This window comes from Phycodurus eques, chromosome 19, assembly GCF_024500275.1.
Source record: "Phycodurus eques isolate BA_2022a chromosome 19, UOR_Pequ_1.1, whole genome shotgun sequence".
NCBI classification, from domain to species: Eukaryota; Metazoa; Chordata; class Actinopteri; order Syngnathiformes; family Syngnathidae; genus Phycodurus; species Phycodurus eques.
In genome coordinates, this window is record NC_084543.1 from 11,736,787 (window position 1) to 11,762,785 (window position 25,999).

A 25,999-nucleotide genomic window follows, 5' to 3' on the forward strand; every position below is an offset into this window, starting at 1 on the left:
CGGCGCCATTGTAGTCAAGTATCACAGCAAGCTTGGATGCGGCATAAACTCTGTGTGCATCTTTACGTTTAATCTTTCTCGTTTGTACCACATTTAGATTTCCTCCAGACAAAAACCTCTCTGCTTTTTGCTTTCCCTTAAAACTCTTTTATGTCTCATTACACAGCCACGCACCTGCCCACACACAAATTTGTTCAGAAACGTGCTGGCCTTCACCATTCTTTCACGGTCATGAGCACTCACAATAGCACACCGGTGGAAAAGTGGAAAGTGCAGGCTGGTTCTGTGCTTGTGTAAATAATTCAACGTCCCCACAGATGCGAGTCCAACATCAGTATTTCTGCCGTGTTCCTCAAGAGTCAAAATGCCTTCTTGTTGTAGTGTTGTTGTTGTTTTTACTTAAAATGAGACAAATTTGCTGAGGTAGCTTCCTTCATTTCTGCCAAAAGTGGGGAAACGGAAATGTTTAATATATGGATGACACTATAGTTCTGAGTCATAAAAAAAAAAATCATAATTATCGACTTAATTGTTCACATTTGAATGCTCATCTTTCAGGGCTTGAGAGCTGGAGAGTCAGTGTTCAAGCATGGCAGTGCTGTTTGCGCACCACTTTCACTTTGACAATTCCTCTTGCATGCCTGCATGTGTGTGATCTGGTTCTCTGGTGAGAGTTGAATTTCCAGTTGGGGGATTATCCATCCGTCCGTTTTCTGGACCGCTTTTCCTCACGAGGGTCGCGGGCGTGCTGGAGCCTATGCCAGCTATCTGCGGGCGAGAGGCGGGGTACAACCTGAACCGGTCACCAGCCAATCACATATGTGGCACATATTAACAAACAACCATTCACACTCACATACACACCTACGGGCAATTTAGAGTCTTCAATCAACCTACCACGCATGTTTTGGGGATGTGGGAGGAAACCGGAGTGCCCGGAGAAAACTCCACGCAGGCGGGGTCCTCAGAACTGTGAGGCAGATGTGCCCACCGTGCCACCTTGGGGGATTATAATGAGTATAATTTTTTTTTAAATGTAAACCTTTCTGTGGAGAAATGAGCAATATAACATGGCACCAAATTCTCGCTCAATTTCTCAATTATTTGGCCTTTTCTACAAATTCCAATATGTATGTACACTAGTGTGCAAAAGTCTTAAGGCAACCGACATACTGTATGTTGTTATGGCAGTGCGATAATGACCCTATATAACTTTGTCACTGTGTATGTCCTATTACTTTCCGATTCTACAATGTTAACGTGTCAGCCGCGGAAAAGGTCGTTAAAACAACACACAGGTCCGTAGATTTTTAGAGCTAACGTGCTAACTCAAATTGCAGCAGCAATTACATGCGTTTTCAGCGAGGCGCGTCTTCCTTGCACACCTTAATTACTCGCCGCTCACATTTGAGCTGCTCACATGTTGCAACCTTAGAGGGGAAAGATAGTTTTGGACAAGACTCATTAATAGCTTCAGGTGTCTTTTTCTCTGTGGTTCCCGTTTTTTATTCAGAACAGTGCCTATTTCCCGTTCAGACAGTTCTGCAATGGCGTCACTTTTCTAACACTTAATCACAAAATCACTGATGAATGTACAGAGCTAATCAGAAGGACAAAACAGACAATGAAGATGATGAAGAAGGACTCTCCCCGCACCTCCACATAATCCATCCATCACATGCTGAGAAATCACTGGATTATATGGTGGAGGATTTTTTTGTTTTGTTTTGTGTTGGCTCGCATACACCCAGAATACGAAACATCTCACTGGGCAATCAGTTTAAACCAGTGTGTGCATGCGTGTTTCGTGCGAGTGTGAGCGTATGTGTGTGTACGCATATGTGTGCGTGCTGATTAAGGTTTAAAGATGTGAGGCGAAAGTGTTAAAAGTGTTGTTGCAGTGAAGTGACATCTCTCTACCTCTCTGGCTTCCACGTGAATCTCTCATTTATTTTACCAGAACATCCTGCCTTCCTCCGCCCCTCTCTCTCTGTTTTCATCACCCTAACCACAAGTGACGCTCACTCTCTCTTCCCAATGTGTGACAAGAGATTAGTATTCCGCAGTTACATGTATTGCGTTTGACCGACAGTCATTGCAGTGATGAGATGATTTGTCTTTGATGCGGTGCCCAAGTGCAAATAGACTTGACTTTGTGCGTTGGTAAACCAGCCAGATGAGCACACAAATACACAATACTTATTGAATTAAATGAAACATCTGTGACTCAGACACGCACTGCCACACACATTTTATGGGTTAAAGACATTGCCATAATTCTAAATGCCGCTTATTTGGTTGCACTCTCTCCAAAGTGAATTTAACAGCCTGCTGTGTGGTGCGTGTGTGCCGCATACATCCCCGAGGCTGACATCAAGTGCGTTGGCTGCATCAGTGGGCTTCATTAATGCTAATAACCACGGCTTTACTCTCCCAGCTAGTTTGTTCCATTGTTCATTAGCCTCAGTTCATTTGGCATGGGAATGACAGGCTGTCAGAGTTGGGGCTGTTGTCCCACACTGTCCTAAACTGAAATCCATTTGTTTCCACCGTGTCTGTTCTGAGTGGTACAAATCTGCATTGTTAGACTATTACGAGTTGTAACTTTTCAAAGTTAAAAAAAACAAAACAAACGTGTCAATGTTAGTTCCAGAAACAGAAGCACCCATGCATAATTAAACATACAGTTACATCTTATAACAAATCAAAATGCAGACAGTTGAAATCTCAATGTACAAAACAAGGCAGAACACAAGTGGGTGGGTGGGGTGGGTTGGTGAAAAAGTAGCAGAACCAGCGAGCTGAGAGGTGACGAGCACAATGAACCTTTTTTGAAAGATGACAAGGAGGCGTAGGAAAACAACTGGTGGGAAGAGCAGCAGACAGGTGACAGGTGGATTAGTAAGTGGGTGAGGAGAAAAGATGCAAATGTGAACAAAACACTGCAGAAAGATACAGAGACAATCTGGGACAGGGTGTTCCAGCTTGGTGCGTGACATATACAGCATAATCCACAATTGTTACTATGGCCTCATACAGTGCGGTTTGACAACGCACTGTTGTACTTTTATTATCAGTTGATTTGACAATTATGTTAGCAGTCCAAAAAAAAAAGCAAGTACATATTTGCTATCCTAACAAACCTACTTGCATCTTTTTTTTTTGTCTCCATTACATTACATTACTACATTACACTGTGAATCTTAATCTTACAACTGTGGAGTTACGTTTTGTCTTTGTGCATGGGCTTAAACTGACATCCTTCGAGAGGTACAGTAAAGACACAAAAACCCAATGTCATTCACTATTTCCTCGAAAGCAATAATTCCCAACCGGTGTGCCAGGGCACCATAGTATGCCGTGGCCCGGGAGAGAGAGAGAGAGAGAGAGAGAGAGAGAGAGAGAGAGAGAGAGAGAGAGAGAGAGAGAGAGAGAGATCATCGTCATTCAGCTGCACTTAATCAGCAGAAGGTACATCCACCTGTTGCCATTCATACAACAAAATAGGTCATGGCTTCCTGCGGGTATATCAGCTTTGTGTTCAATAAAACGAGCAAAGACTTCACAAGTCAGTTTGTGAGTAAATTGGCGTGGGATTATTATCATTATTTCAATAATCATACTTTTTGTTACATTTTTGTTTGGGGCTGTGTCTTGTGGTTTTTCTAAAGTAACATGGGTGCCTTGGCTCAAAATAAAAGTTGGGAAACACTGCGCTAGAGGTGCAAAGTGGTACTAGTTCATTATACATGTCAGATTTTAAAGGGGACATATGGGGGGAAAAAACATCTATTTTTTAAATGTTTGTGTACAGATTGTTTTGTCTCTTTATCAACAGTTAAATCAAACAACCAAGTCAATTGAATTGTCTGCCTATTTCTGAAAATGTCTGTGAGTGAACACCTCAACCCAACTGTTACCAAACAGTGGAGCTCATTAGCATAATAACCACACCCACACCGGGTTTCTCAGCCAACGACTTGACAGACAGCTGTTGCAGACCGGAAAAAAAAAAAAAAAACACTGCCGCAGCAGCTGAAGCGGTGTCGGCAGCATCAGAGCACATCTGGGAAGGGGGCCATTCGGTCAACGCGGTGGGCACATTCTGCCGCGCAATGAACAAGGCGGCGAGTGTGGGAATGCTTCTATATGTGACGGCGCTCGCCTTTCTGACCTCCTCTGTTTTTCCCTTTTTTCTGTGTCCCACTAGAGCAGTACCATCTAAATAACTCAGCTCGTGGCGCATTAGGACAAGGCCTGCCTCACTCTCACAGCAACCACGGCACAGTAGGACTCAACAAGTACACCTCTCTCAAAGCCGTGGGTAAGTCGTGAACGCACGCTGTTCCACAATATGACACTGACTACAACTGGCATGATAACCTTTTGAGTAGAGCGGGCTGGCAACACAAGAACAGCCAGCTGACGACGGTGTCGTTGCCCAGCGGCGACCTGAGAGGTGATCTTAAAGAGGAGGCCGCACTCTAAGCTTCTATAGGCCACTGTGGCGTGATGGGCGATTTGCTGTAACTGCTTGATGATTCGTCCATAAATGCTATTGAGTCCAAGAGATACTGTATGGGCTCAGGGTTACTGCGTTCGGTACACCGGCACATTCTAGAGAAATCCGATATAAGAGCTGGATCAAACACAGTGCCTAAACGAATGATTTGTACCGGCTCTGTTAAGTGATAGTAGCCATACAGTATTGTCAGTGATGGATTGTACAATTAACTTTTCATCCACATCCTCGTGTGAAGAAGTCATTTTCTATTAGACTATCTTGCGTCGACATGTAAAAGTGAAGCTCCGCCTTGTAAAATAAGCTTGAGGCTTTTTATCGGGTGTTTTTACAGAAAGTTTCATGTCGGTTAAAGGTCACTTATGCAAAAACCTGTTGTTGTCCTTGAGCGGGTGTAACAGGACACAGAACTCCCTCCAGCCTCAGGCACGCCATTAGAAGCAAACAAACCTCAGCCAAAGGGAAACCTCTGCTTGACAAGATGGATTTTATTCACCTTTATCATCCACCATGCAGGCTACCCTCTGCACAAATGCCCTTTTTCAGCTGCCTTTTGCCCATCACCTTTGTTTCTGTGGATACACTTTCCAATTAGTGTAATTTTCCTCCGACATCGCTGATAACTTTGTACTTTGTTGTAGATGGGAATTAATGTTCTCCAATTGTGCTGCTACTGAGCTCACGTAAATAAATATTAAGTAGTAACAGTATTCAAATCAACATAAAAAGTACATTTATTTCTATTCTTGACTTCAGATAGCAGGTAACAGTATCAAGACCAGGGCAAGGTGGTTTTCATCCAAAATTATTCGGCTTAATTCTTTGAAATAAGGAAATTAAGGCATGCCTTTTATTTATTTACAGGACACAGGGGTTTGTGAGGGGTTTTCTCCAAGTATATACAGTAAGTTCCAAATAGTCGTACTGAATCAAATTTTTAAATTCACGTTTTTGGACAAAAGATGAAAAGAATTGTTCAGGTGATGAGAAAGCTTGCAGCGATAACCTTAGTGTTTACTTTATTTATACAATTCTCCTTGACATTCATGCCATCCCGTGACATACGTAAACATACACACACACACACACACACACACACACACACACACAGGGCTCTGGGCGAGACTATTTATAAATCACCATTGCCACATAACCACACCCTGGCACACGTACCTTTATATGTCCGTCATGTCCCTTCATCACATTTATCTAGATTGTGTCCTTTTTAGGATGAGAGTAAAGAGGAATTAAGATAATGCGTATCATCATCAGTTACTTGTTTTAGCTTTTTGTTTCAAATATGGGCATATAGTGTACTAGCTGGCGTTGCTGACAAAATGTGGCAGGTCCTAAAATAGACAAAACATGGATTAAGTATGACTTGTTATCAGTGCTCCCACAATACAACACTTTGTTTACACATTATTGGTTCATTTTAGGTTGCATCTGGATGTGACCGAGAACGGCATCGGACTGTGACAAATTGAAAGTGACTCTGAAGGACAAACATCTGAAAATGGCCAAATGTTGCATGAGGTTATGTGCTCACTCATGAGGCTGTACTGTAATTTAAGTTATTTGGGGAGATTCAGTCATAATAAAATAAATCCACCAAGGGTATAGATAAAACAACTGTATTTACGATAGCATACATTCCTAAACAGATGGTCAAGGTGTGTTTTTATTAGGGCCCGATTGATTAATTGGCTGGCCGATTTAATCGGTCGATATTAGCCCTTTTCAAAACGGCAAAAATGGGCAAATGTTTTTGCAGATTTGTATTCAAAAAATGTCAACACATGATCACATTACAACATAAGACAAGGATAATGACATTCAAACAAACATTACAAAAAATCGATGTATTTTTGCAGATTTTAACAAATACTAAAGGACAAAGTATTGTAAAACAGTCAAATGTCCTGCCTGTAATTTAGATCTTTATTGTTCTAAGTGTTTTGGGACCAAAAAATAAGTTATTTGATTCACTTTATATATTTATTTAATTAGCAAGCCTGCGACCCTAGTGAGGATAAGGGGTACAGAAAATGGATGGATGAATAGTCAGATAATTGATCGGTTCCAAACTTTATTCTGCCAATATCAGAATCGGCATGGGCTTAAAAAAAAAATCCAAATTGGTCGAGGCCTTTGTATTTATTCTAACATTCTGATAATATAGCAGACCATTAGTAGTCCAGATCCAAACTAAAGTGGGTTCGGTTAAACAAGGAAGTTGCCCTCAGAAGTCGCATCAGATCTCTACCAGAACAACAGCAATACAACGCCCTCATCTTTATTGCCTTCTTTCTCATTTGCAGCGGAGAGTGCATCTCACAGTTACTACAAGAGCTTCCCACTCATGGACTTTGCCCACTATCGGGCGCCCGCCTTTCAGCCAGTGCCAGTGCAGCCCAAAGAGAAGTCATACATCCACCAGCACCTTCCATCGCAATCCAACCTCCACGCTCCCCTTTCCATCTCCATCCCCTCCAACCATCTGCAACACTCCCACCTACCAAAGACCACCACGCACCCACTGCTCTCCAGCTCGGCCTTTAAAGCCTGGGAGCCGGTCGGTCGGCACGTCCAAAGGCAGAGCTCTGCCCCGGGGTCCGGGCCCACGCACGCCTCCCACTGGAGACACGGCTACTCCACCCATCGGCAACAGAGCATCGACAACATGCCGAATCTTTTTAGCCAGCCCTGTGGAGGGATGTATGCAGGAGGCGGAGCAGGAGGTGTGGTAGGGCATGGGATGCATTACCACATGGATCACCCTTCTCAACCAACCTACTACCAACAGGCTACGACCAGGCAAAAGAACTACGCCACACACAGTTCGACAGAAGTGACAGTCTGAGCGATGCGGCTAACTGGGAGTGGCCTGCCACGGCTTAACATTCTGAAAGCTGGTGCTAGGGAAAACACCAGAGTTTGGGATTGGTAGCCCGAGAGTTTCAGTCACACTACACAAGAAAGGTGAAAAGGGAACAGAAAGAATTTAGGAGTCAACAATATACAGCAGATGGTAGCGAGAGAAGAGTAACTTTAGAAACCAACAAGCATATTGTGCTTTGTAGAAATTGTGTAGACCAGCTGGAAAGAAATGTAGCAAGGTTACTTGAAAACCACTCAGGCTCCTTCCAATCACCATCACCCATCCTCTGACTTAAACAACTTCAGATCCAGCACTATAATATGCTCTCCGACTCTCAGTCTTGGGGATCTTAACATACATTAGCCCAGAGACAGAGCAGGGATAGAGCTTTGCTTTATTTGTGATAAGATTTTCTGGGGATTGACAGAAAGAAAAAAAAATAGCATTTGCTTCTTAAATGACGGATTACATCAACTTTTTACACCTTTCTTCAAACCCTGAGCCTAACCACACTCTGGAAATAGGCCACTATCCTTTATGATCTTGTTAGAATACAATCAACAGTACGTAACACACTTTTGCAGATGCTTTGCAGAGCCTACTGTCCTTGAAAAAAAAACAAATACAGTACTTTGTATCTCATTGTCTACCTCTATGCACAGCTGGCTTCCCTGTGTACCTTTTGCTTGGCTCTCAAACTCTCCCATCATAGCTCCACTATGTAGTGTTTTGCTTTTGGTGCCATCAGGCCAAGCATACAGGGACAGCAGCCCCGGGGCGGCATTAACTCAACGGTGAGGACAATGCCACCATCACGTCAACTCCCATCAAGCTTCATCGAAAACCATGGAGGGGGAGAGGAGGAAAGGGAGCTCGTAAGAGCCGGAGGCTAGGACCCTTTGGAAAAGAGGAGAAAGCGAGAGGAGAGAAGGGAAAATAGAAAACACACTCTATGTTTTCCTTCCTTAGGGGAATGAAAGGCAACGAGTCACTGTGAATCTGAGTTTCTCACTACTGAATTGTCTGGGTCATAACTTGGAGTGTGTGGACCTGTGAGGACACTCATGTTATTTTTCAGCCTTCAGGCACTATTGCAGAGAAATAAGTGTGGGCATTTTCAAGCCTGGAGCTTCAAACACCACTGAAGCCTGCATAGCAAAAGACACCATGCAGATCCACAGGCTGCTGCGGACAAGCAACAGTTAATCTTATTTGTTGGTGAAGATCAGGAACTGCACAGAGAGGTGTTTACAAATGTTGTAGGGATATGGAAATGTGCAAACAAAGTGAGGGTTTCGTGACATTTACAGCGGAATAAAACACATCTGAAAACTGAAATAAGAATCAAACCTCTGACCAATCACCTTACTTTTGCAGCTAAACAGCCTGCCTATATTTACAAAAAAACAAATCTGCATCCAAAGCTGAATCAGACTTTTGTGATGATACTGTCATACACCTGACATGCAACAAGCACTCACAAGATTTCGTGGTGCCATATGGAGCTCATTGGCAGACAATTATTCCCAGGAGGTATCACAGGATTTGTGTTGAGGAAACACATTTAGAATAGGTCAAAGGAGACATGGAAGTAAGATCAAGTATTTCGAGACTTCCTCGAGTAAATCTTGACTTCTTATATTATGTAAATGTGCCAAATTTACACACAAAAAAAACAAAAAAAAACAATGCACAACACTTGTTCACCTCTTGCTTTTAATTTGAGTTTCTCGTGTAAGGATCCTTTGGTTTTGATAGAATTGTTTGATATGCAATGGCTAATACAGTTTATGAAATGAGAACTATGTTACGCATCTACAATCCTGCATTTTGTTCTTCCAATTACTGCTTTAATATACATTGTTGTCTTTTTTTTTTTTTTTTTTTAAAACATTTTTTGGGATTCGTGTAATGTTTTGTGAATGTCTCTTTCCTTTGTAAAACTCAATGTGAAGCTTTGTACATTTTGTACACAATTAGTTGGAAAAGGGCTTTATGTAGTACTTATTTCTAAAGATTGATGATAGATGTCAGAGTCAAACAGAATTGATTATATTGTATAGTAACATGAAATACGACACACAAAGAGCTCTGGCATAAATGTGTGCTTTACTTAATGTGCAAATGAGGTGGTTATAGTAGGCCTTTGGTACTGTATGTCACATGATTCCAGTGTATTTTACATTGCAGTGCCACAATTTAAATATGGCCCTAGAAAAACAACCACAGTGGACAGGTTTTTTTTGTTTTTTAGTATTAGAACCTGAAGTAGTGACAAGCGGCCAATGTATTCAAGGAAAATGTGTGCATTATGGAAATGGGAGTAAAGCCCCCCAGTTTAAGTGTAATATTTGTAGCATCTCAAACTCTACTGTAACTTAAATAGCTACAGCAAGTATGGAAATATGATACAGGTAGCAGCTTGATTAGAACAATTGTAACCAACTAAATCTACTATGTACTGGTGAGCTCTAATGTAGCAAAACCAAGTAATATGTTTTCAAGAAAAAATAAAGCAGCAGTAGCAGCACTGTTCTTTGCAGAAACTGTACAGTAACCGATCCCAACTTTTTAAAAGAGATTAATTAAATATTGAAAAACCACTCTGAAGTTTGTGTACATTTATCAAATATATGCTGGGTCTTTCTGAAAAGTTCAACAAGCAGTTCACTTCCTCTCCAGTTCACAATAATAGCACAGACGCTACAGTGTAGATGGTATTGGTTTATTGACCCCACCAAGTGCAATGAGGTTTTGATTGCTGTTGTTAGTTAACAGGATTACACACTGCACTACAAATTTTATGGAATTTTTACAGCGGTACAAGTTCCAACATCTAAATAAACGTGCAAATACAAGAATTGAGCACACATTCACTGTTATAGTCCACTTGCATTGGGGGCAATGATCAGCCAGATGCAGCAGATGGAGTGGAGCAGGACAGCCTTGCTTTTTTATTTTTCAATGACGTACGTTTGATGGACTTTTTAAGGTAGGATTTATTTATTTTTTGGGGGGGGGGGCATACGCCATTTCCAGAACAAAAACGGCCTTTACACTCACATTCACGCTTCAAACAAATCTATGGTCTTCAGATAGCATACATTTAGACAGTGGGATGAAGCCAGAGTACCTTGAAAGAGACCAAACAAGCACAGGGAGAAGATGCAAGCGTCGCAAGAAAGCTTGTCAGGAATGAACCTATGACCTAGAGAGGCATCTATCCATCCATCCATTTTCTGAGCCGCTTCTCGTCACTAGGGTCGCGGGCGTGCTGGAGCCTCTCCCAGCTATCATCGGGCAGGAGGCGGGGTACACCCTGAACTGGTTGCCAGCCAATCGCAGGGCACATACAAACAAACAACCACTCGCACTCACATTCACACCTATGGGCAATTTAGAGTTGTCAATTAACCTACCATTCATGTTTTTGGGATGTGGGAGGAAACCGGAGTGCCCGGAGAAAACCCACGCAGGCACGGGGAGAACATGCAAACTCCACACAGGCGGGGCCGGGGATTGAACCCCGTTCCTCAGAACTGTGAGCCAGACGCTCTAACCAGTCGCTCACCTAGAGAGGCAAGATGGAAATAGCTATTCAATTATGAGTTTACAGTGCCACCTTGTGGCTGTTTCTACTATTACAGAAACCTAAAAAAATAAATTAAAAAAACATGGAGCACACAACGTTGCAGAAGTTCAATTTACACACATTTTGTAGGGAAGTATATTTCCACATCCTAAACTTACAATAGCATGCAGTTAACCAAAGTAATATTTTATTTGTATATTATATTATTATTCCATTTCAGTAGTCTCTCTCTGACACCTCTTCTTGCACGCCTCAATCATGTGTATCGTCTGGTTCTCTGGTTGTGCAAAGAAAAATATATAGCAGAGGGTAAATTCAATTTCCCTTGAGGCAGTATAATAAAAAAAAGTTTTTAAAGGATTGGATATAGCCTACTGTATATAAATATGTATGTAACACTACACAGTAATATTTTCACTGAAAGGTAATTCTGTCCAAAAACACCCTATTACTCAGCACAAGGAATAACTAAAATATATGACGATATATAATGACGATAATAGTGTTTCTATTATCGTCATTTTAATATTACAGTATATAATATATATATATAGTATATACTGGTCTTCAACCTTTTGCTACGAACGCACGCAGAGAGTATACAACATTTAATTTGTTGGTTTGTTGTTGGGGAAATTACTGGTTCTACTGTTTTATTGGCGGCATTGATGAAGCAAACTTTCCAGCAGGTGGCGTGTCAAAAATGTACCTAACTCAAGAGCGTGGCGTGTCGGTGCCTCTGCAAATCTACAAGTTTGGAACATTACTTTGCAACTTTAAAATAAAAATCTTGAATAACTACAAAAAAAAAAAAAAAATACAATTGCTGCTGAGGGACAATTGATTATAATTAAAATAAAATAATTGAAAATAAAACGTATTTCTCAATTGTTAATCGTATGAACATGAATTTAACCTTATAAAAGGATGTATGCGTATCACAGTCTTTAACTGCAGCGTTCAAAGAAATGAATAACTTTTAAATCGAAAATTAAAGCATGACCCAGAAAAAAAAAATGACTTCCCGAAACACCCCACCGTGATCATAACTCCGCCTATTACAACGTGATTGGTCAATTTCATGGATGGACCAAATCTGACCAATCGTCGACGAGGCGCGGGCACCACAGGCAACTCGTCGAAAAGAGTTGGGACTGCCTGTCTGGACTCATTGCGCTAAACCTTTCAGTAAGTAACTTTGCTGTCTCACACACAGTTACATACATGAATAAACGGGCTAATTATCCGTTAAAACCGAATAGTTCTTTGGGTGCCAGTAGACTAATTGGGTCTGCATCGCTGCCATGTCTAAATCCAAATAAGGCAAGCATTGGCGAAGCTAAGCTAGCATTCTTCGTAGTGCAGGAATTGACTTGATTCTGTCACGTGAACATTATCTCCCCGTTGGTTCTTAAGTCGATTGTACGACCACGACATTGAAGATTTTAGAACAAGCCACAATGACGAAGCGTTGTGAGTGACTCTTTTTGCGCCATTCTTTAACATGTTACAGACGTCAACAATGGCAGAGTGGAACGCCTACTTCCGGAATGAGGATGACGGTGTAGCACAGGAGGAGGGAGAGCAACCAGAAGGTGCTCGGAATACATCTTTTGCACTCCACAATTGAATTCTGCTCTTTTAGAATGGGTTTCACTTTTACACTGTATCACATGCATGTTTGCTGCATGCTAACAAACTGGAAAAAAAAAAATTGCCATACTTATAATGTATTTTTTTTTAATTATTTGTAATAAATATTTTTTTATTTTTAATTTTTTTTTTTAGATTACAAAATCACAGGGAGAAACTGTTTAATTTTCTTGGTGGATGCGTCAAAGGAAATGTTCATCAAAGGAGAGGATGGCGAGCTGTCAAATTTTGACATGACCATGCAAGTAAGTAACTCTTTCACAGTCTGTTTATATACTGCACATACAGTATGCCACAGCTCAAAAGTGTTTTGTTTTTTGCAGGTGGTACGCAGCGTGTACACCAGGAAGATCATAAGCAGTCCCGGAGACCTTGTAGCATTGGTTTTCTACGGCACCAAGCAGAGCAAAGACCCTACCAACTCTTTCAAGCATGTCTACGTGTACCACAGCCTGAGTGAACTTGGTGAGACATTCCTCCAGTCTGTAAACATTTGAACCAGTCTCAGTGTAGTATTACTGGCAGTTTAAAGGAGACATATTGTGAATTTTTTTTCACAATTTAAAGCAGTTCCCAGTCGGTGTGGGCCAGTCACCGGTTGGAGGTATAGTGCGGTTTTCAAAACTGTTAAAACTTCCCTTCAAACGAAAGTGCAGACCACAGTGGCAGCCTATCATGAGTGCCACGTGAGTTCGCTCTACTGCAATGATTGGCTGCGGCATGCAGTCATTCTGACTGGAATGCAGTTGTGTTTTGTCTTTTTCCTTTTGAACAGGAACATGAATTGGATTCAAGGTTGTACTGATTCTTATCTATTACTTATCTCTCTATACATCCGTTGTCGTTTTCACAGGTGCAAAGCGAGTGCAGCAAGTCGACGCACTACGGGGGGAAAAGGGTGCGCTGTTGGCAGCAGAGACCATGGGCAGTGACAAAACATCATTGTGCGACGCACTGTGGTGCTGTGCCAATCTGTACCGGGACTGCAAGCTACGTCTGGGGCACAAACTCCTCCTCGTCTTTACCTGCAGGGATCAACCACACGGGGGCGACAGTGCCAAAGATCGACTGGCTCGCACACAAGCCAGCGACCTCAGAGAAACTGGTGGGTCCCAAGTAGCACAAGAGCTGAAGCTGTTATACCTGCAAAGGGTAGACCAACATCATATTAAACCGCACGGATTTAGAATGGGATATCACTTAAAATCATATGTGAGTCAAAGCAGGTGAGCAAATACTTTTGGCAATATAGTGTATCTGTGCCCAAGTGCACAAGTGTTTTCCCTGAAGAGTATAAGCCGGGGGTTTCAAACTTGTTTTTATGACAGGCTACATCGGCGTTATGGTTGCCCTCTGGGTGCCAATTATAAGGGTAAAACCACATAAATGTGTAATTGCGGATATAACAGTCTTCCAAAAATCATGGTTCAGTTCGGTCCTTGATTCACAAAATGCAGAAAAAAAACAAACAAACAATGTAAACAGGAACACATTTGACATCCATTCATCCATTTTCCGTACCGCTTCTCCTCACTACGGTCGCAGGCGTGCTGGAGCCAATCCCAGCTGACTCTGGGCGAGAGGCCGGGGTACACCCTGAACTGGTCGCCAGCCAAACACAGCATTTAATGACATTGAAATTAAACATCAACTGTTTAAATCTTTTCTTATTAGGACAGTGCAACATCAATCGTTTGTATTCGGAAATGAAGGATGCAGACAAGTCCAACAATAATAGGTAGAACATTGTGAATTATCGGTGTGTGGCTGGAGTCCAAGGCAGTTACATTTACTGCATTGTCCCTGAATCTTATATGTTCTGCATGGGAACCTTAATAACTGCTCCATTGTAAGACAGAATTTGAATATAAGCCAAGGAAAACTTGCAAGCCTCTGTGGGTCACACAAAATGACATGGAAAGCCTGGATCTTGCCCACGGGTCTTGAGTTTGACACTTGTAAGCTGGCCATATATTCACTTCCTGTTTTGAGGTAATTCGCTTGTCCTCTTTTTTTTTTTGTTTCAGGTGTTGTCATAGAGCTAATGCACCTGATGAAAGCAGGCGGCTTCGACGTCTCCCTCTTCTTCCGTGATGTCGTAACACCACCGGAGGATGAGAGTGAACTGGGCTTGCAGCTTGAGCCTTGTGAAAAACTGGAAGACCTCCAGAAGAGGGTGCGGGCCAAGGAGCTGAGTAAGAGAGCGATGACCCGGTAGGTTTTCAGTTGCACCTCCACGCTTCGCTTTTCATCTTTGTGTCTTTCTTTAGTAGATGCACTCTTTCCCTCTCATCTTCTCAACCCTTTTCGCTTATCTTTAGGCTCAATCTGTGTCTCGGTGAGGGCGTGAGTGTCGCCGTTGGAATGTACTCCATTGCAGTGACTGCTCGAAAACCAAGCACCATCAGGCTGTACAGGAAAAGTAACGAGCCGGTCCGCAGCAAAACCCGCACCTTCCATACTCAAACAGGAAGCCTGCTGCTGCCCAGTGAGATAAAGAAAGCCCAGGTAGCAACACAGCAGTGTTGGGAAAGTTAATTTTCTATGCAAACTAGTTAGAAGTTCAGTTCACAGAGCTGCCAAATGTTACGGAACGTCCGTATTTTGTTAGGGAAATCACTGAACGTTGACTCGTTATGGTCGTGACACTGAGTTTTCCAGATACTGGGAAAAAAATAATTATAATCCAGCGTCTGACATTACCGGCACGTCCACGTTGAACAGCTGCTTGGAGCACGCTATTTTATTATACCCGCCGCGGAGGCGAATGTTCTCTTCGTGTCTGGTGTCAACACATTGTCCACACAGGACGCTGTGTCTGAACCGGAAATTAATTAGTACGTCACTGCGCAAGTTTACTTCAGAATGTGGCCAGCAAAAAAGTATACTATTATTAGTAATAAATATTTGTAATATAAGATAAGATAACCTTCATTAGTCCCCACAATGGGGAAATTTGCGTCATTTCAGCAGCAATTGTGGATATAGGAAATATAAATAGCATGGAAGAGAAGACTTGTACAAGAAGTACATTGCATAAAACAGAAACCAAAACTAATGTTCATACATAAACTATCCAATTCAATCTATCAACAATGTTGTTTGTTTACAAAATAGAGTGCTGAGTTTTAATTTTGACGTTTTGAGATCTGATTAATCTGCTTTAATAAACTTGCATTTTTTCTTTTAAATTTGTTACCAGGGTTGAAAACAGAATTGAAAACAGAATTGGCAAAATGTGAATTAATCCATAGACATTTTTGATGATGGAATGTCGAAATCTCATATTCTGGTACTTTGATTCAGGCTTCAACTATGGCCGCCATTATCAGGTTGATGGAATAAAAGCATTACAATGACAAATATTGAAGCCATAATCTATTAACGATTATGACTCGTAAGGTAATTTTCTTGACAAAGTTGTGAAAATATGGAAATTCAGACAAACTTTGACAAATTGATCTGGAAATGATTTTTTTATTTTTTTATTTTTATTATTATTTTTTTTAATAGGTTTGGAGCTCTGAGTTCACCATTCCAAAACTGAACTAGTTCATAGTTCTTTTTTTTTTTTTCTCAATATGTTGCTGAGGGGCTATTGCCCTTAAAATACTGGCATTTCATTTTCACCATTGTTGCCACTCGTTCAGTCCACGCTAGTAGCCAGCTGGAGCTTTCACCCTACAATCTGAAAAACCTGAGGAAAGACTTGTTGCTTGAATTGTCTTTTTTAAAATGAGGAATAAAAAAAAATGCAGGACTTTTGTCCTTAATGTGTAAACAAAAACACGCAACATGGCATGACAGGAACAATGGTGTAAGGATATTGATAACTTGGCATTCCTTGCAGCTTTGGCTGACTATATTAAGAAAATGTTCGATTTTATCTATTCTTGGCTGGCGACCAGTTATGGGTGTACCCCGCCTCTCGCCCAAAGATAGCTGGGATGGGCTCCAGCATGCCCGCGACACTAGTGAGGATAAGCGGATGGATGGATATTCTTATTTTACAAAACAAAATAAATTCCATATCACGACAGTGTGATCAAACAGAGTTTTAACTAACAAATTCTGATACAAATAATCATTTCCCTCGTAATCATTTTTTACAATTATGTTCCGTATTACAAAAGAACCACTGAAGCACATTTTCACCCCCATTTACGCAGTGTCCCCGAACGCACCTCGCGTTCTCACGCTGCGCGACGTGCCTGCCACGAATGGCGGCTGTGGCCGCACTGAATCGGTTGCCAAATATAGCGTTTATCCGCCGACATATGAAGGCTTCTGTTTAGTGTGTTCAGATGGGTTTGTCCTGCAAGTCCCTAACAAAACATGGCACTCTTGAATGAAATTGAACTTTCCTTCGAAAACCATTATTTGACACCAAAATGAGCACGTTCTCAATAACGTTCATCAGGCTGAAATGAACTCAAATCAGTTCAACGGTCGCACAAAATATGAACTAGTTTATGAACATTCCTTCATTGAACTTGTTCACGTGCAACAATGCGACACAGCTTATTGAAATAAACAACTTTTTCACCCTTAAGTGTTTTCAAGAGGAATAACCCCCCTCACTGTTGCAGGTGTATGGTAACAAGCAGATAGTGATGGAGAGAGAAGAGGTGGATGCCATCAAGAAGTTTGACGATCCCGGTTTGTTTTTGATCGGATTCAAAGCAATGGAAAAGCTCAAAGTGTACCACCATATTCGTCCCGCTGTCTTCCTCTATCCCGAGGAGGGCAAGGTGAAAGGTAACACCCGATGTTAATTGTTCTGATACGAACGCAATATTCTTTTAATAAAGATGACGTCATATTTTACGCTTCATAATGTGCCACACATTTTCAATGGGAGACAGGTTTGGACTGCAGGCAGGCCAGTCTAGTACCCGCCCTCTTTTACTACGAAACCACGCTATTGTAACACGTGCAGAATGTGGTTTGGCATTGTCTTGCTGAAATAAGCAGGGGCGTCCATTAAAAAGACCTTGCTTGGATGGCAGCATATGTTTCTCCAAAACCTGTATGTACCTTTCAGCATTAATGGTGCCTTCACAGATGTGTAAGTTACCATTGCCATTGGCACTAACACAGCCCTATACCATCACAGATGCCGGCTTTTGAACTTTGCGTCCATGACAGTCCGGATGGTTCTTTTCCTCTTTGGCCCGGAGAACATGACGTCCACAATTTCCAAAAACAATTTGAAATGTGGACTCGTCGGACCACAGAACACTTTTCATCGGTCCATCTTAGATGAGCTCGGGCCCACAGAACCCGGCAGCGTTTCTGGGTGTTGTTGATAAATGGCTTTTGCTTTGCATAATAGAGTTTCAAGTTGCACTTACGGATGTAGCGCCTTGCCGGTTACATGCAGTGATTTCTCCAGATTCTCTGAACCTTTTGATAATATTATGGACTGTAGATGATAAAATCCCTAAATTCATCGCGATTGTATGTTGAGGAACATTTTCCTTAAACTGTTGGACTATTTTCACATGCACTTGTTCACAAAGAGGTGAACCTCGCCCCATCTTTGCTTGTGAATGACTGAGCAATTCAGGGAAAGTCCTTTTATACCCAATCATGGCACCCACCTGTTCCCAATTAGCCTGTTTACCTGTCGAGTGTTCCAAACAGGTTTGATGAGCATTCCTCAACTTTCTCACTCTTTTTTGCCACCTGTCCCAGCTTTTTTGGAACGTGTTGCAGCCATAAAATTCTAAGTTAATGATTATTTGCTAAAACAATCAAGTTTAGCAGTTTGAACATTAAATATCTCGTCTTTGTAGTGTATTCAATTAAATATAGGTTGAACATGATTTGCAAATCATTGTATTCTGTTTTTATTTATGTTGAACACAACGTCCCAACTTCATTGGAATTGGGGTTGTAAAATACAAATAATGTTTTTTCTTGGCAGGAAGCTCCTGTCTGTTCTCAGCACTGTTGACAAAGTGCATCGAGAGGAACGTCTTTGCTCTGTGTCGCTGCATTTCCCGCAGAAATTACCCGCCTCGATTTGTTGCCTTGGTGCCTCAGAAAGAGGAGGTGGACGAGGGGAAGGTACAGACGACGCCACCAGGTACTACACTGCCAGTGTAAATGAAAGACAAGCAGGCAACGAAGGAAATGTAATGCTAAAGTTTCTCTCTAATCTTCTGTCTTCTTCAGGTTTTAATGTCATCAACCTGCCGTTTGCTGATGATTTGCGGAATCTGGATCCCCCGCAGGCTCCGTGTGCTTCACAAACGCAAGTGGACAAGATGAGGGAGATTGTACATAAGCTGCGCTTCAAGTACAGGTAGGAGGCTCTGTCGAAAAAGTTCATTTCTAAGGAGATTTATTCTAATAGAAGATACGACATTCGGCATACCTTCTTAATATGTGAGTGCGTATAGGAGCTGTTTGTAACATTTTGGTGATGCAGTGCAGTTATACGCTACAACCACAGTTACAGTTTTATCTTTGTAAAAGCAGAATTTATGATACAACTTTTGTTTTGCCTCACAATAGATTGTGAAGATTTTTTTTCCCCATTCTCTATAACATCATGCAGGAGTGAGGCATTTGAGAATCCTGTCCTCCAGCAACACTTCAGGAACTTGGAGGCCTTGGCTCTGGGTATGATGGCTCCAGACGACATAGAGGACCTCATCAGTAAGACAAAAGCCACACCAAATTCATTGTTTGTCAAGCCGTCATCTCAGTTCTATTGTGGTCTCTTTCAGTGCCAAAAGTGGACCAGATTGACCGCCATCTGGGTCCTCTGGTCCAGGATTTTAAAGATCTTGTCTACCCTCCAGACTATGACCCGGACACCAAACCAGGCGCCAAACGCAAAGCGGGTGATTGATTAAGTCATCTTGAAACTATTTGGAGTGATTTTTACTGAATTATGCAAGTGTGTAGCACAATCTTTGTTATCTTCTTTTTATTTCATTGTTGACTTTCATGTCTTAAAGCAGATGCTGGCGGGACAGCAGAGAAGAAGCCCAAAGTGGAGGTATCAGAAGATGAGCTGAGAGCCCACATACAGAAAGGTACTCTGGGAAAGATGACTGTGCCACTGCTCAAGGAGGCCTGCAAGCAGTTTGGCATTCGGACCACTGGCACCAAGAAGCAGGACCTGATGGATGCTCTGATTAAGCAACTGGCCGCGTGAGCCTCTAGATAGTGACCAACTGTGCTCATTTTCGTCGTTCAAGTTATGCTTGATAGCGGCTGTAAATGTCATTTTGGAGACGCGTGACCAATCATTTGAAATGACTGAAATAGCTTTCCAGTGTCATTAAAACATCCTTATTTGTTTGCTAGGACTAGACTTGAGGCTGGAATGTCAATGCTGATATCTCTGTAATCTGTGTCTTTATGCTACAGTAACGCAGCCTCATTTAAAAAAAAAATATATATATATATATATACATATATATATATATATATATATATATATATATATATATATATATATATATGTGTTTATATATATATCTGCGTGCATTGGCATGTGATCTAAACTACTTCATTTGCAAAAATAAAACTTTGAATAAATCATCTTGTTTTATTTGAACTGCAGCTCAATACATCGTAGCAACATTTCCAGTTCTACTTGTCCCACAAAGAAGGTGTGTTGACCGAAAGAAAGGCTGCAGCGTGAGTGGCATACCGCAACATTGTTTGGTCGTGCAGTACATTAGCATAAGCAGTGTGTTCTTGTTGGGGGCAGGCCTGCGCAGGCAAAGAAGGAATCACGGTCAAAGTCTATGTGATCAAAGTTTGACTTACGGAAAGGACGAGGTCAATCTGTCTTTCGGTAAAACGGATATTTTTTATGTTTAAACAAACTACAAGTTTCAACTATTGTTTGAATCTATTTGTCAGTGTATTAGCTCATCTTTTTCGAATGAATGTTTAACTTGAAACTGGGCGTGCTTTTAAAGCCTCAAGTTGTGTTGTGTTCAAGGGTTGTCAGTTTGCTTGAGAAATGGATTGTAAATGTGAAACCAGCAACACTGAGGATGCAGTTACAGGTAAGACACTAATCTATCTTCATTGTTCACTACAGTATATTTATGCATTGTAAATATACTACATGAACACACTATGAGGACAAAAGTATTTTTGGGACCTCCTGTTCTGCAGGAAGTGAAAATAGAAGGAAATGTGAATTTGGCCACCCTCCTTGTAGCTAAAATAACGTCCTCTTGTCTGGGAAGATGATGTTCTTTTTGAATGTGTCTGTGGGGATGTGTATCCATTCATCCAGAAGACAATGTGTAGGTCAATTCATGCTCATGATGCACTACTTTTTTTCCCTTGCGTTTCTCTTTAGGCTGGTGGCTGAGCGGCAGCAATGCCCAGTGGGGAGCTTTCACCGTGGTGGGGTATCTTCTCTACAGATTCTCACAGAGTCAGTCACCTGTTGACACACCGGTTAGGTTCAGTTTGGAAAGATGCCCTGCCAGATAAATCACGACGACTCTCGTGTCATCACTGTACAGAGCGAAGGCTAGAAACTTGATCAACTGAAGTTGAGAAACGGAATAGATTTGCACTAATCAGTCCCACTGTTAAAAGTTGACCTCCAGAGAGTAGTGTGGGGGGCTTGAATGTATTACTCAGTCAGTCGCTCAGAAAAGTGAGTACACCCCTCATTTTATTGTGTTTTTATGGGACAACACAGAAGAATTAACACTTTGCTACAATGTAAAGCACTTTGTGAATAGCTTGCTCCTTAAGAAGGATTAACACACAGCCATTGATGTCTAAACCACTGGCAACAGAAGTGAGTAAACCCCTAGGTGAAAATGTCATCATCAAGACTAAAGTGGCAATTGGGGAGCTTCAGTAAAAGTGGGGACAACCAGACTAGAAATAGTAAATGTAGATGAAAAGTGAGGTACTTTCAAAGCGTTGAGGCAATGTTTTCAGTGAAGCTGTCTTGTCCCCCATCTGCAGCCCTTCCTGCACTGATCCGATGGCCAATTCGTCTCTTCTGCTCTTTAACGGGTGAGTTCAGTTACGCTTACTCTGTTGTGCGGTACCTTTATTACCACATCCAGATCTCTACATACTGCGTATGTAATTAGAAATATGACCATGATGCCACTCACGTCCGTGTTGCTCAGGTCTGTCAGCTCTTTGGGGCTGGGTGAGCCGCATTGTGGGGACCCTCCGAGGTACAACATGCAACAATATTCCCTCAGAATACATTCAGATAGTGCCGAACAGCAACAACATACACGACCTGTCTGCTACGTTTTGTCTATAGGAATCCAGAGCCTGTGTAAATGGCTGTCTCGAATTTGGAAGTTTATCAAAGGTAAGCACACTTCTCACTTTCTTTGTTACTACGTTACTTTCTAGACTTTGTAGTCTCTAGTTATTTCAATTATGTGTGTACTGTGCGCTGTTAGTACCAACCCAGCACCAAATCATTGTAATCACTATAGTATTCTTTGAGAAATGAAGCACATTGTTAATAAAAGTGGCAGAGAAAATAGACCGTTCCATAGGATAAAGAAATCCGTCCAGGTTGACGTTTTTGTGTGCTCCTTCCACCTAACACACATCAACGACAAGTAATACCCCAAATAATGTTGTTATTTTTATTATTAATCCCCCCGTCAGCATTTTCCTCCAAATTCCATTGGATGCTTCCTATCATCAGATCCATCACAGGTCAGTTCTTGTACTTTCTAATCTGACGTTTCTGCTTTGTCTACTTTAATGCTGCCAAATACAACGGTGTACAATAACTTCATACTCTTATCACTATTTCAAACAAGTAGTGATTTTGCAGTAGTTCTTGGCAACACTCTTCAGGCCACGCCCCTTAAAGGCACACCTACTCAGCTACTCGTAACGTACAGCAAATCACACTTTATAAAATTAGTTTATTACATCTCTTGTTATGTTTTATCATGTATTTATACAATACAGTGCTGTTTTTCCTTATTAAAAACTGGTAACAAAATGATGAATGGCATTTCAATTCATTTCAAAAAGTCAAAGTGAGTTGAGTTAGGAGTGTGGTCATGGAACGAATTAAACTCAAAAGTCAAGTTATACTGTTTTGGGGGTAAAGTTATCCAACCTAAGTGAGAACCTATATTTGTCACCTCTACAGGGTCTAGTGAAGGGAGTTTGGAGAATGAGAACATTAGACTGAACCTGTCCAGTCCCTTGAAAGCAGGCCTCAGACTAATCCTCGTGGGCCCTGCTGGTGGAGGACGCACATCAGTGGCAAACACTTTGTTGGGCTGCAGTGCAGAACAACCAGAGGAACATCTCATGGAGAGCACCAAAAGAAGGGCAATAGTGGACGGTAGAGAACTTACTGTGGTCGACACCCCGGATATACTGGGTGTATCGTTGGGGAGAATAACGAGAGCCAAAGAAGGCCTGAGGAGCGTTCAGCTTGTGGGCCCCGGTCCTCACGCCGTCCTGCTGGTGATGCAGGCGCCACGCTCCAGCAACGAAACCCACCAGGAGACTATGCAAGTGATCCAAGCAATACTGGACCTGTTTGGAGATGGCATCCGAGGCCACGTTATCCCAGTGCTCACCCATGCTGACCGCCTGGGTCGACGGCACACTTTTGAGCGGCTGCTGGATACGGATGTCGGCGGTGTGAAAAGACTGACGTCTCTATGCGGTCAGAGGCCTGAGCTGCTGGACACTAGGCCAGATCGGTCCCCGGAGGAGCAGAGCGTGACGCGCAGGCTGCTGGTGGGGCGGGTCCTAGAACTGAAGGGGCTCTGGGGACATTTTATCCATGAGCTGCAGAGGAGGGATGAAAGAATCAGAGAGGAGCTGCTTGCTGACATGACCTCTGCACTGAGCAGAAAACTGGGACACATGTAGATGATGACAGCGTGGCTATGAAATCATTAAAAAAAAAAAAAAAGGAGCCACTGTTACTTTAACTGCCACTGCCGATTTAGTACCGCTGTAGGTTTTTATATATGGAGAGATAGATATACAAGTACATATTTACATGCATTCATATACAGCAGGAGCAGGCAAATGTTTGTCCTCAGGGAACACATTTAATTTTTAAAATAGACAGATTGGCCAGGCCATTTGTAGATGAGGTTTTTAAAAAAAAAAAAAAAAAAAAAAAAAGTTAAATTGTGTATGGTAAAGTCACATTTTGTACAACAATTGCAGTAATGCATGATAACAAGAAAATAAAAAATTCAGGCAAGGTTGTGGGTATCCATGAATGTGCAGCCGCCTTTTAAGATCTAACTGTGGATCTGATAGGCAGCTGTGATGTATGGAGAAGTGACTGTTCAATCTGACAATCTTAAGTCAAAACATGCTCTGAAAGCACTCACCTACTTCTTACATCGGAGCGCTTCTGCTGTTCTTGTTACAGGTAAAACAATAAAAATAAAATACAATAGCAGACTGAAACAATGTCATGATATGAATTAAATATATTTTCAATTTTCTAAGTCCTGCAGTTTAAAATGACCTGCAATCATCTATTCCCACAAAATGTTCAGCATCTACTGAATTTTTGTTTTCCGCTCCCTACATGATTTTGATTCTCGAGCCGGATGGGGCGACGGAGAGCGAGAAAGATGTGTCATTTTGGAGATTACCTTCCGACAGTTTCGCACCACATTGCGATGACGATTAGCTACGCAGATGCCGCGGTGCCCAGTGGGGAAGGAGAGAAGGGTTGGAGTTGGTATTACTTTACATGGAAAGACAGCTGAAATGCCACTTTAAGGTTGCATAGTCACTTGATGCATTTGCCAGGCAGAACGTCTGGGAAAGTCCCTTGTGATGGTCATTTTAATTACCAGCAGGAATTGGAAAACGTCCGCCAAAAATGTCAGAAACCAAAGGAGAATGGTCAGCTCATTTAGTGAAATTCCTGAAAGTGTGATCCATGTATAACTTAAGGAAAAATGCAAATGCTTAAATTTCTCAATCAAGGTTTTTTTTTCTTCTTCTTTTCTTCTTTCTTTTAGGCACAACAGCATACTGTATGTGTGAACGCTTGACAAAACTCTCTTGGAGCACAACCGCATCAATGAGATTGTTTGGACTTTCTGAGGACGCCGCTGGCGGGCCCTGCATTTGGTACCTGGACCTTCAATGGGGACTTCCCTGACTTAAGCCACTCTCATGGCACAGTTATACAATGCTACAGCACACTACCGTGCCATCATACAGTACATCATCTGAAGCAGTTCGGAATTCAACATTTATCTCATAATGTGACAAGAACATAAAAAAAAATTTAAAAAAATACATAATACTCACTATAGATTCAGATTATAAAATGTATTAATGTGTGCAGACTGCTACAGGTGTGTTTTGCTAGTCAAACTTCACTTGTTCTGACCAACCAATGAAAGGATGGAACAATGCTGACGCAATTGTGATTTGTGAGTCAGCTTGCTGGCCCTGTGAAGATCATCTCAAATGTGAGCGGTTATAGTTCCTGTTCGCACCCCTAAAATTTGAGAGTGACTGTAAACAAGGCTGGCTTGAACGAGTGTACGTGGAACATTTCTTAACTTCTACCACTGAATACCAACACATTAGCATTCCTCATTTTTTGCTGCAATTAATCATAGGTCAATCTTTATGTTGTTAGGTAGGATTTTTTTCTAACTAAGAAACATTTCAGGTGGTCAGCGACACCATTACTGACCTCTGTTTGAATTGGAATCTGTGAAGCTGGCTATTGTGTCATGTACAATTCCAATGAAGTTGGGACGTTGTGTTAAACATGAATAAAAACAGAATACAATGATTTGCAAATCATGTTCAACCTATATTTAATTGAATACACTATAAAGACAAGATATTTAATGTTCAAACTGATCAACTTGATTGTTTTTAGTAAATAATCCTTAACTAGGAATTTTATGGCTGCAACACATTCCAAAAAAGCTGGGACAGGTTGGAAAAAAAGACTGAGAAAGTTGAGGAATGCTCATCAAAACACCTGTTTGGAACATCCCACAGGTGAACAGGCTAATTGGGAACAGGTGGGCGCCATGGTTGGGTAGAAAAGGAGCTTCCCTGAATTGCTCAGTCATTCACAAGCAAAGATGGGGCGAGTTGCACCTCTTTGTGAACAAGTGCGTGAGAAAATAGTCGAACAGTTTAAGGCCAATGTTCCTCAACGTACAATTGCAAGGAATTTAGGGATTTCATCATCTACGGTCCATAATATCATCAAAAGGTTCAGAGAACCTGGAGAAGTCACTGCATGTAAAACCAACATTGAATGCTCGTGACCTTCGATCCCTCAGGCGGCACTGCATCAAAAGCCGACATCAATGTGTAAAGGATATCGCCACATGGGCTCAGGAAA

General features: G+C 41.7%; 3 protein-coding genes across 7 annotated transcripts in view; all 3 read left to right on the top strand.

Annotated features, from left to right (window-relative positions):
- Nucleotides 1-10,072, top strand: part of shisa8b (shisa family member 8b) — a 28,095-nt gene extending 18,023 nt beyond the window's left edge. Inside the window, exons 4-5 of the mRNA XM_061663988.1 lie at nt 4,211-4,324; nt 6,844-10,072. Of these exons, the coding sequence (XP_061519972.1) occupies nt 4,211-4,324; nt 6,844-7,385 (656 nt within the window). The 3' untranslated portion in view covers nt 7,386-10,072. The remainder of the gene's footprint in view (nt 1-4,210; nt 4,325-6,843) is intronic.
- A 2,040-nt stretch (nt 10,073-12,112) lies between these two features.
- Nucleotides 12,113-20,187, top strand: xrcc6 (X-ray repair complementing defective repair in Chinese hamster cells 6). 2 transcript variants are annotated; one of them, XM_061706035.1, is made up of 13 exons: nt 12,113-12,183; nt 12,509-12,590; nt 12,784-12,893; nt 12,972-13,113; nt 13,502-13,753; nt 14,676-14,862; nt 14,970-15,156; nt 17,238-17,406; nt 18,578-18,739; nt 18,829-18,958; nt 19,214-19,314; nt 19,386-19,502; nt 19,620-20,187. In XM_061706035.1, exons 2-13 carry the CDS (start codon nt 12,518-12,520, stop codon nt 19,817-19,819), a joined length of 1,830 nt encoding a protein of 609 aa, XP_061562019.1. In that variant the 5' UTR covers nt 12,113-12,183; nt 12,509-12,517; the 3' UTR covers nt 19,820-20,187. The 2 variants fall into 2 exon arrangements, with proteins under 2 accessions (XP_061562019.1, XP_061562021.1); XM_061706037.1 differs by having other exon boundaries at nt 19,623-20,186.
- A 64-nt stretch (nt 20,188-20,251) lies between these two features.
- LOC133417857 (GTPase IMAP family member 4-like) lies at nt 20,252-23,592 on the top strand. 4 transcript variants are annotated; one of them, XM_061706039.1, is made up of 8 exons: nt 20,252-20,467; nt 20,618-20,684; nt 20,987-21,064; nt 21,613-21,663; nt 21,783-21,833; nt 21,926-21,976; nt 22,285-22,335; nt 22,784-23,592. In XM_061706039.1, exons 2-8 carry the CDS (start codon nt 20,639-20,641, stop codon nt 23,518-23,520), a joined length of 1,065 nt encoding a protein of 354 aa, XP_061562023.1. In that variant the 5' UTR covers nt 20,252-20,467; nt 20,618-20,638; the 3' UTR covers nt 23,521-23,592. The 4 variants fall into 4 exon arrangements, with proteins under 4 accessions (XP_061562023.1, XP_061562022.1, XP_061562024.1 ...); XM_061706038.1 differs by lacking the exon at nt 20,252-20,467 and having other exon boundaries at nt 20,617-20,684; nt 20,987-21,087; nt 21,783-21,976; XM_061706040.1 differs by lacking the exons at nt 20,252-20,467; nt 20,618-20,684 and having other exon boundaries at nt 20,994-21,064; nt 21,744-21,976.
- The last annotated feature ends 2,407 nt before the right edge of the window (nt 23,593-25,999 follow it).

Bases quoted from the DNA above. Each gene is read 5' to 3' on its own strand.
- LOC133417857 (XM_061706038.1), top strand. From the start codon at position 21,008: ATGCCCAGTGGGGAGCTTTCACCGTGGTGGGGTATCTTCTCTACAGAT. The intron at 21,977-22,284 runs GTAAGCACACTT...TCCCCCCGTCAG, and splicing joins AATTTGGAAGTTTATCAAAG to CATTTTCCTCCAAATTCCAT. The intron at 22,336-22,783 runs GTCAGTTCTTGT...TCACCTCTACAG, and splicing joins TATCATCAGATCCATCACAG to GGTCTAGTGAAGGGAGTTTG.
- xrcc6 (XM_061706035.1), top strand. From the start codon at position 12,518: ATGGCAGAGTGGAACGCCTACTTCCGGAATGAGGATGACGGTGTAGCA. The intron at 13,754-14,675 runs GTGGGTCCCAAG...TTTTTGTTTCAG, and splicing joins CAGCGACCTCAGAGAAACTG to GTGTTGTCATAGAGCTAATG. The intron at 18,959-19,213 runs GTAGGAGGCTCT...AACATCATGCAG, and splicing joins AAGCTGCGCTTCAAGTACAG to GAGTGAGGCATTTGAGAATC.